The sequence below is a fragment of the Orycteropus afer genome, unplaced genomic scaffold (genome assembly GCF_000298275.1).
Source record: "Orycteropus afer afer isolate SDZICR_OR568_19922 unplaced genomic scaffold, OryAfe1.0 scaffold00273, whole genome shotgun sequence".
NCBI lineage: Eukaryota > Metazoa > Chordata > Mammalia > Tubulidentata > Orycteropodidae > Orycteropus > Orycteropus afer.
Window position 1 is genome coordinate 1644022 of NW_006921860.1, and position 10057 is coordinate 1654078.

At 47.4% G+C, this 10057-nt stretch overlaps 1 protein-coding gene across 1 annotated transcript in view; it reads left to right on the forward strand.

The window, feature by feature from the left end:
• Positions 1-10057, forward strand: part of AFDN (afadin, adherens junction formation factor) — a 137602-nt gene that overhangs the window by 15027 nt on the left and 112518 nt on the right. Inside the window, exon 4 of the mRNA XM_042782258.1 lies at positions 4540-4700. Within this exon, the coding sequence (XP_042638192.1) occupies positions 4540-4700 (161 nt within the window). The remainder of the gene's footprint in view (positions 1-4539; positions 4701-10057) is intronic.

Sequence of the window (10057 nt, forward strand, 5' to 3'; positions counted from 1 at the left end):
CTGGTGGGTTTGAACCGCCAGCCTTCTGGTTAGCAGTCAAGTGCCTTAGGCACTATGCTACCAGAGCTCCTCACACAGTTATAGGGGCGGGCAAGTCCGAAGTTCCTGGATCCCACTTCAGGCTGGAGGCTTTTGCCAACTCACCCAGCTGCAGGGGCTGATGAGCTCGGTATACAGTCAATGTACAGGTTGTTGACTTCAGTGGATGACGAATTCAAGATCATCAGGCAGAATGGTGGACTGTTTGCTCACGGACAGTTGTAGGCAGCACAACAGAATCCAGATCCACTGAAGGTTCTCTCCTTTTCCCAGGATGTCCCCTAGGGAAATTCTCTTTCAGCAGATTGGCTGCTCAAAGTACATACATCAGATCTCATCGTGGGAATAACCGCATTATACCTGCTTAGGCCACTCAGAATCATGGTCCAGCCACGTTGGTACACAACCCCAACTATCATGTGCCCCATCAGCAAATGAAGGTCCCGAAAGCTTTACTCCATCCACGTTATTAAGGCTGACTTGACTTTGAGGAAGCAGCTCTTCCCTAGTCTTATTTTGAGTGCCTTCTGACCTGAGAGGTTCATGTTCTGGCATTGTATCAGATAGTGTTTCAGGGCTGTTCATCAAGTTTTCCAGTACTATATCAGACACTGTTTCACTGATATTCGTAAGATTTTCACTGGGCAATTTTTTGACAAGTAGATGGCCGTCCTTCTTTTCAGTCTACCTTAGCCTGGAACTCTGCTGAAACCTATCCACCACGGGTGACCCTGCTGATATTTGAAATACTGGTGGCATGGCCTCTAGCAACATGAAAGCTTCCAAAATAGGACAAACTGACGGACAAATGGTGGAAATTATTCAAATTTGCACACTAACCACTAAAGCCAAAGATGAAGAAATTGAAGATTTTTACAACTTCCCAAAGTCTGACATTGAGCAAACACGCAGTCAGGACGTACTGATTACTACTGGTGATTAGAATGCAAAAGCCGGAAACACCAGTAGTCGGGAAATATGGCCTTGGTGATAGAAATGATGCTGGGGATTGCATGATAGAATTTTGCAAGAACAAGACCTTATTCATTGCAGATACCTTTTTTCGGCAACATAAACAGTGACTATGCAGGTGGACCTCACCAGATGGGATATGCAGGAATAAGATTGACTACATCTGTGGAAAGAGATGATGTAGAAGCTCAATATCATTAGTCAAAACAAGACCAGGAGCTGACTATGGAACAGACGATCAATTGTTCATATGCAAGTTCAAGTTGAAGCTGAAGACAATTTATACATGTCCACCAGAACCAAAATATGACGTTGATTATGTCCCATCTGAATTTAGAGATCATCTGAAGAATAGATTTGACACACTGAACACCAGTGACCAAAAACCAGATGGATTGTGGGGTGACATCAAGAATATCGTAATGAATGCAAATGGTCATTAAAAACACAGGAAAGCAAGAAAAGACCAAAATAGATGTCAGAAGAGACTCTGAAACTGGCTATGGAATGGTGAGTAGCTAAAGGGAACAGAAGAAATGATGAACAGAAGATTTCAAAGGGCAGCTGGAGAAGACCGAATACAGTATTGTAATGAAGTGTGCAGAGACCTGGAGTTAGAGAACCAAAAGGGAAGAACATGCTTGGCATTTCTCAAGCTGAAGGAACTGAAGAAGAGATTCAAGCCTCAAGCTGCAATATTGAAGGATTCTTTGGGCAAAATATTGATGTAGGAAACATCAAAAGAAGATGGAAGGAATCCACAGAGTCACTGTACCAAAAAGAACTGGTTGATGTTCAGCTGTTTCACGAGGTGGCCTATGATCAAGAACCAATGGTATTGAAAGAAGAAATCCAAGCTGCACTGAAGGAGTTGGCAAAAAACAAGGCTCCAGGAGTTGACGGAAACCCATTGCAGTGTTTCAGCAAATGGATGCAGCACTGGAGGCACTTACTCAGCTATGCCGGGAAATTTGGGAGACAGCTACCTGGCCAACTGACTGGAAGAGATCCGTATTTATGCCCATTCCAAAGAAAAGGGATCAAACACAATGTGGAAATTATCAAGCAATATCATTAATATCCCATGCTAGTAAAATTTTCCTGAAGAGAATTTAAAAAGATTGCAGCAGTGTATTGTCAGGGAACTTCCAGAGATTCAAGCTAGATTCAAAACAGGATGTGGAATGAAAGATATCATTGCTAATATCAGATGGATCTAGGCTGAAACCAAACAATACCAGAATGGTGTTTCCCTGTGTTTTATGGGCCATGCAGAGGCATTAGACCATGTGGATGTAAAAAGGGCATGGAGGCGGCACCTCCTGACCTCCTCTAACTTCGCAAGAGGAAGACAGAATCAGCATCAGCGGCCCGAGGCTCATTCCTGTGAGGCCAGACATGCTGCCACCCTGCAGCCTTTGACCAGTTCTGACACCAATCATCCTTCCATGGCATGTACTGCTTCTCTGCTGGGTTCGCTAATTCATGGCAATGGCCACACAGATCTCACAAGACAATGCTCGCGATTGTGGGGTTTATTAGGGAAGTAACGGTACAGTTCAGGTTCAGGAACGTGCTCAGGATACGATTCTTGGTTCAGGACAGTCCGCCCTCTGCTGTGCCCTCAGGGACACCTCTCTGGCCCTGGGCCTCTCGGCCTGGCCTCTGCCCTGTTCAGGCAAATGTTACAAAACTCTTTTAGCTCTGCCGACAGGTACACCTAGGTGCGCCTCACCCAGTCAGCAAGCCTCCTGTCCAAGGGCACTCAGCGTTCTCGCTCCGTGGGCTAGGTAAGCCTTCCGCTCTGTCTCGTGCCTCTTGGTCCCACTGCCACTGTCTCTCTGCCAGGGTGTCTCTCTGCCAAGGAGGTCCACTGCAGGGATCTCAGGTCCAAGGACACACTCCACTTCACCTCCAGCTCTTCTCTCTTGATGGCAGCGAGATCCCCTCTGTGTGGCAGACTGGCAAAACTAACCAATCCCAACATCGGAGTTCTGCACACCTTATTTGCATGGTCCCACCCAGTAATCCGGTGGGAGTCACAAAGACAATGGCTAGAAAAGCCATACCAAGTAATTCACTGCACTGTGGGATCATGACAGATTATGGATTACACTGAGAAGAATGAGAATTCCCGAACACTCAATTGTGCTCATGAGGAACCTGTACCCAGACTGAGAAGCTATTGTTTGAACAGAACAAGGGCATCCAGCATGGTTTAAAATCAGGGAAAATGTCCATCAGGGTTGTCTCATTTCACCTTCCTTATTCAATCTGTATGCTGAGCAAATAATCCTAGGAGCTGGACTATATGAGGAAAAACATGCCATCAGGATTGAAGAGCCTGCAATATACAGATGATACTGCCTTGCTTGAAGGGAAGAGGACTTGAAGCACTTACTCATGAAGATCAAAGACGGCAGCCTTCAGAATGGATTACACGTCAACATAGAGAAAAACTAATCCTCATAACTGGACCGTCTTGATAGAGAAAAGATTGAAGTTGCCTGGGATTTCATTTTACTTGCATCCATGATCAGTGTCCGTGGAAGCAACAGTTAAGAACTCAGATGATACACTGTACTGGACAGATCGGCTTCTGCTGCACTAAGCCTCTTTAAAGTGTTAGAAAGCAAAGATGTCACTTTGAGGACTGAGGTCCACTGGACCCAAACCATAGAAATTTTCTACCTCACATGCTTGTGAACACTGGATGGTGAATAAGGAAAACTGTGGAAGAATTGATGCCTCTGCATTGGAGTGCTGGTGAAGAATATTGAAAATACCACAGACTGCCAAAAGATTGAACAAACCTGCCCTGGAAGAAGTGCAGTCTAAATGCTCCTTAGATGCGAGGATGGTGACACGTGATCTTTCATACTTGGGACATGTTATCAGGTGGGACGGGTCTCTGAAGACAGGCCATCATGCAGGATAAAGCGGGAGGTCAGTGAGAAAGAGGGTGGCCCTCAGCGAGATGGATGGAGCCGTAGTGGTGGGCTCACACACAGCAGCGATTGTGAGAATGGCACAGGTCGGTCAGCGTTTCATTCTGTGGTGGACGTAGGTTTGCTGAGTACGCAATGGCATTATTTACACTGAGAAAAACTTTGCTGTTTACTGTGTGATTAGTACGTGGTAAATAGTACACAGAAGACCTAGGTAGGGCACTCCAAAGAACAGACAAGCAGAGCAGTGGCTGTCGCGCCGGTTCCAGCTTGTGGTGACCCCACGCGTTGCAGCATGGAAGGTGCTCTGGAGGGTTTGCAGGGCTGTGTTCTTTGATGACAGGCGTCAGGCCTTTGTGTCTAGGCAGCTCTGCGTGAGTTCAAACAGCTAGTGTAGCTGAGTGCGTCACTGTTTGCACCACTCAGGGACTTCTGTGTCGGGGCAGAGGTAGCCAGGTAGCAAAACCATCTTAAAAATTGTGTGTGTGATACTCAGGCCTCTGGTTGATATTATTATATAATATTATAGCAGTGTGTCCATCTGTAATATGAAGAGACTGTTTCTTTTCCTTCCTTACAGTGAGAATTCTCGGCTGGCTGCCGAGGTTTACAAAGATATGCCTGAGACGAGCTTTACCCGAACCATCTCGAATCCTGAGGTGGTTATGAAGCGGCGGCGGCAGCAGAAACTGGAGAAGAGAATGCAGGAATTTCGGAGCTCCGATGGGCGGCCTGACTCAGGTGCGAGTTTGGATTGTTTTTCTTTTATGTCTGTGTAGGGGGTGTTACTCCATTCCCTTTTTTTTATATATGAGTGGGTGGCTCTGTGTAAAGCATTGGGCTGTGTGGTGGTTGAGTTTCTGTTCAGCTTGGCTGGGCCTGGTTGAGAGGCTGGGCAGCTGGATGTAGTTATTCCCCATGGTAAGATTGGTAATTAACTGCATGGTGGAATGTATTGGAGCAGCTGAGTAGCTGCTTTAGGGATGTGGTCTGCTTCCCGTATATAAGAAGCAGCTTTGGAAATGGTCTAGCTTATGGCACGCTTGAACCCTCCAAGTAGCCAAGTTGTTCAGCAGCCTGCCATGCTCAGCCAGTCCTGGGACTTTGAGTGGACTTGAATCAATGGCCTGCCAGGTGGTTGGTTTGATAATGTTGGGACTGTGCCATTTTATTTTTGACCTTGGGTTTGTCAGCCTCAGCAGCCAGTAGTTGCCTGAGTGGAGAAAAGCCTCCAGCTTCAGTGGGCTGGGAGCAAGAGACAGAGCTGAAGCCCAAGGTCAAGGGGCTTTCACCTAGCCCCTAGAGCCTGGCACTTGGAATAAACTCCTGTTTGTTCAAGAATCCCATTGGTGGTATTTTCTTGTCAGAGCAGCACTACGGAACCAAAATAGGCTGCTAACCGAAGGGCTGGTGGTTTGAGCCCAAGAGCCAGTCTGCGGGAGAAAGATGAGGCAGCCTGTCCTCTAAGGGTGCTATCAGTTGGATCTGACTTGATAGCAGTGGATTTGTTTTTGTTTTTTTGAGGTCTTAACTAAAGCTAATGGGTGTGGCTATTATTGTATGCTGTGAAGTCAGATCATAGTACTCCTTAGAATTTCCCCGCCACTCATCTGTCAGTTTGTCATCCTGTGTGTTGCTGTGAGGCTGGAGGCTATGCCACTGGTATTTCAAATACCAGCAGGGTCACCCATGGTGGACAGGTTTCAGTGCAGCTTGCAGAGTGAGATACTCAGAAGAAGGAAGAGGCCATCCACTTCTGAAAAAATTGGGCGCTGAAAACCTTATGAACTGCAGTGAAACACTGATCTGTTACTGGAAACTGTGAGCAAACACGCAGTGCTGGAGACTCTTACTTGTTTATGCTAAGGGATTTGGAAGACAGCTACCTGCTTGTTCGACTGGAAGAGATCCGTGTTCCAAATCAAGGGGATCCAACAGAATGTGCAAACCATTGAACATCATTAATATCACATGCAAGCAATTCAGAAACAATCACAGAAGGACGTTGACAGGGAAATTCCAGAAACTCAAGCAGGCTTCAAAACAGGACATGGAACGAGGGACATCATTGCTGATGTCAGATGGATCCTGGCTTGCTTCCAAGCAAAGAATATCAGAAAGATGTTTACCTATGTTTTATTGACCATGCAAAGACATTAGACTGTGTGGATCATAACAAATTATGGATAGCATTGAGAAGAATGGAAATTCTGGAACACTTAATTGTGCTCATGTATAACCTGTGCATAGACCAGGAGGCTGTCGTTCGAACAGAACAAGGGGCACACTGCATGGTTTGAAATCAGGGAAGGTGTGCGTCAAGGTTGTATCCTTTTGCTATACTTATTCAGTCTGTCTGCTAACCAAATAATCCGAAAAGCTGGACTGTATGAAGAAGAATGTGGGCTCAGGATTGGAGGAAGACTCATTAACGACCTGCGATAGGCAGAAGACACAGCCTTGCTTGCTGAAAGTCAAGACTTGAAGCACTTACTGATGAAGATTAAAGACTACAGTGTGCAGTGTGGATTACATCTCAACATAAAGAAAATGAAAATCCTCACAACTGGACCAATAAGCAGCATCACGATAGATGGAGAAAAGATTGAAGTTGCCAGGGATTTCATTTTACTTGGTTCCACAGTCAACATCCATGGAAGCAGCAGTCAGCAAATCAGATGTCATGTTGTACTGGGGACATCTGCTGCATGGGACCTCCATCAGGGGCTAAAGAGCAAAGATGTCACTTTGAAGACTGAAGTGCTCCTGACCCAAGCCATGGTGTTTTCATTTGCCTCATATGCATGTGAAAGCTGGACAGTGAGTAAGGAAGACTGAAGAAGAGTTGATGCCTTTGGACTGTGATGTTGGAGAAGAATACTGAAAGTACCACAGACTGCCAGAAGAATGGACAGATCTATTGTCGGAGAAGTGCAGCCGGAATGCTCCCTGGAAGCCGGAACAGCCAGACTCCGTCCCCCCTACCTTGGTAATGTTAAGAGGGGCCGGCGCCCGGGAAGGGCTTCATGCTTGATAAATTAGAGGGTCAGAGAAAGGGGAAGACCCTCAACTGGGTGGATTGACACAGTGACTCCAACAGTGGACTCAAACATGGCAAGGATTGTGAGGCTGGCGCGAGACTGAGCGCTGTTTGGTTCTGGTGTACGCAGAGTCACTGTGAGTCCGAGCTGACTTGATGCACCTAACAAGAACGTAGAGTTCATTAGGCTGTAACAGACGAATCGGATTGTCCCATCTTTTCTTGTGTGTGCTGTTGTCAACACCAGCCTTCGGGTTAGGTAGCAAGTGCTTCAGGGCCCCCAGGGTCCCTAAGTGCATGGTGTAGCCTGTTAAGAACAAATGTGTACCCGTACCAATGGTACACACTCAGTTTTGCCGGAAGTGGAAGAGTTTGTCCATACCGAGACATACATGGTTACATCCTTTTCCCCAGTATGGCTTTTTTTCTTCAATTCTAGAAAGTTTGACAATGTGCATTAAAGTAGAGAGATGGATACAGCGAGACCACCCCCCCCATGCCATCCCTGAACTTCCATAGTTAACAACCGATGACCTTTCATCTCTGCCCCATACTCACCTCATCCCTAACTGGATTATTTTGAAGTAAATGCCAAACTTAGTATTTTAAAATTTTTTTTTTTTTTTCACTGAGGGATCAGAATTCTTAAAAAAAAAATCCAGGAAACTGCGGCAGTACCGTGACTGCCTGTTGGAAGAGTTGGCAGTGATCCCTTAGTGGCATCCAGTCTGTAGTCTCTGTTCCCATCTCCCTGGTTGCCTCAGCTGATTCTGTTGCTTGAATCGGAATCCAGAGCGCCACCAGGGCGCCGGGTCCCAAGGCTTCTGGGAAACCCCTTCCTCTCTGCCCTTCTCCCTCCTGATTGTCTTGGAGATTTTGAGACTGAGTCCTGTGGTGCAGTCCACCATCTCTCTGTGCTGTGTTTCTTAAGTAGATGTGGATCCAGGGGCAGGGTGCTGGGGGGGTGGGGTAGGCTCTCGGGGTGCATGGGGCAGAGTTTCTGTGGGGTGCATGGGGCAGGGCTCTGGGGTATGTGGGGCAGGCTTCTGGGGTGCGTGGGAAGGGTTTTGGGGGTGTTTGGGGCAGGTTCTGGGGTGTTTGGGACAGGGCTTTGAGGTATTGGGCAGGTTCTGGGGTGTTTGGGGCAGGGCTTGGGGTGTTTGGGGCAGATTTGGGGGATGTTTGGAGCAGGGTTTTGGGGGCATATGGGTCAGGTTTTGGGTTGTATGGGGCAGGGGTTTGGAGGTGTATGGGGGCAGGAGCGCTTATTGTAGTGTCTCCAGAGGAGGCAAAGTGTCCTTTGTGCTGATGTTCTTGTGGCTGATAGATTCAAAACGGTTTTGTGCTTTTCAGTCCACTGCAGTCACTTTCCTTACTGATACTCTGTTGTCACTTGAGCCTGTGGGACCCTCTTCCCACTGGCCCCTGAGTCTTCTCCACACACCTTGGTCTTCTGGGGAAGGTTTCTTGTCTGACAGGCCATTGCGGTTCAGACTCCGATCCATTGTTTCTCTCAGCAGCTTCATCCCTTTAGGAGGGAGGTGCAGGCTGGTGGCTGGGACAGCTCAGTGTCACTGGCTGGCAATGTTTCTCAGCCTGTGTAGTGAACGCAGTCAGGAAATGTGTGGTTTAGAGGTACAGTGCTGGTAGAAAGCCTTGGTGTCTTTCCTTCCATGATGAAATTCTCTGTTGTTAACAGCATTCACATAATAATTACCTGCCTTTTGCTGTAGTACGTACTGTTGTTGGGTGCTGTCAAGTGACCCCAGATGTTAATCTTCATGGATGTATATTGCCAGGTGTGTCTCCCGTGGGCTGCTGGGTGGGTTAGAACTGCCAGCTTTTCAGTTAGCAGCCAAGTGCTTAACTGCTCTGTCACCAGGGCTCCTTAGAGTGTATACCAGTAGTGTCCAATTTAAAATAACAGTATTGGTGTCGTTTGCTCGGTACCACTGAGTTGACCCCAACTCATAGTGACCTTGTGTAGAACAGAATGAAACACTGCCTGGTCCTATGCCAGCCTCACGATCCTTGCTGTACCTGAGCCCATCATCCCAGCCACAGTGTCAGTCCATCTCGTTGAGGGCCTTCCCCTTTTTCGTCGACCCTGCACTTTACCAAGCATGACATCCTTCTCCAGGGATGGTCCCTTCTGACACCATGACCAAAGTGGGTGAGATGAATGTCCATTCTCGCCTCCAAGGAGCATTCCGGCTGCACTGCTTCCAGGACAGATTGGTCCTCCTTGAAGTCCATGGTATTTTCAGTCATCCTCACTGATCTCTTTCTGGAAATCAGTGAATGATGTGGTACATCTCGCCTTGTCACCACTCTGGGTTATGCTTACGTTGTACTCTCACCGGCATGTCATTGTGTTGTTCGGTGCTGGTCCCACTCACCCCATCTCAGTTGTGAGTGGGACTCTGTAGACCTTAGTTTTGAAGTAATTCTGTCCCATGACGATTTGTGATGATTCTGCTGAGTGGGCATGGCTTTCCAGTACCTTTCAGTGTAGTGCTCCAGGCAGCCTTGAGCAGGGCTGGAAGTTGCCTCTAGAAGTGATTTCCCCACAAGGCTTCTGTGCCTAGTGTGAGCCCTGGCCTCCCTGTCACTTGAGTCTTCCTCATCCGTTGCACTGGAGTTGCCGTGTCTGTGACTCGACATTGGGCAGTGAGGCATGTGTCCACGAGTGATCAGGCTCTTGTGAGCCTGGGAGAAGGACCTTGAGACCCAGTGGATCGTCTGGTTATGGACATTTTGTCCTGTTCAATCAAGGTTTTGAAATAACTTGTCTATATGCCACGCTCCCCCCACCCCCAAAAAAGGAAAGAGCTGAAAATAAGGAAGAGGAAAGAAAAAAGTAGAAAAATACTTTTTGCAAAAACGACAAGGAGGCCACATGTTCTGACCTCCTCTAACCCTACAAGGGGAAGGCAGGCTTACCAGCAGTAACCCAAGGCCTATTACTGCAAGGCCAAACATGCTGCCTCCCTCCAGCCCTTTCACCAACCGTTCCTCCCAAAGCACCCACCACCTCTCTCCTGGGTTCGATAATTCA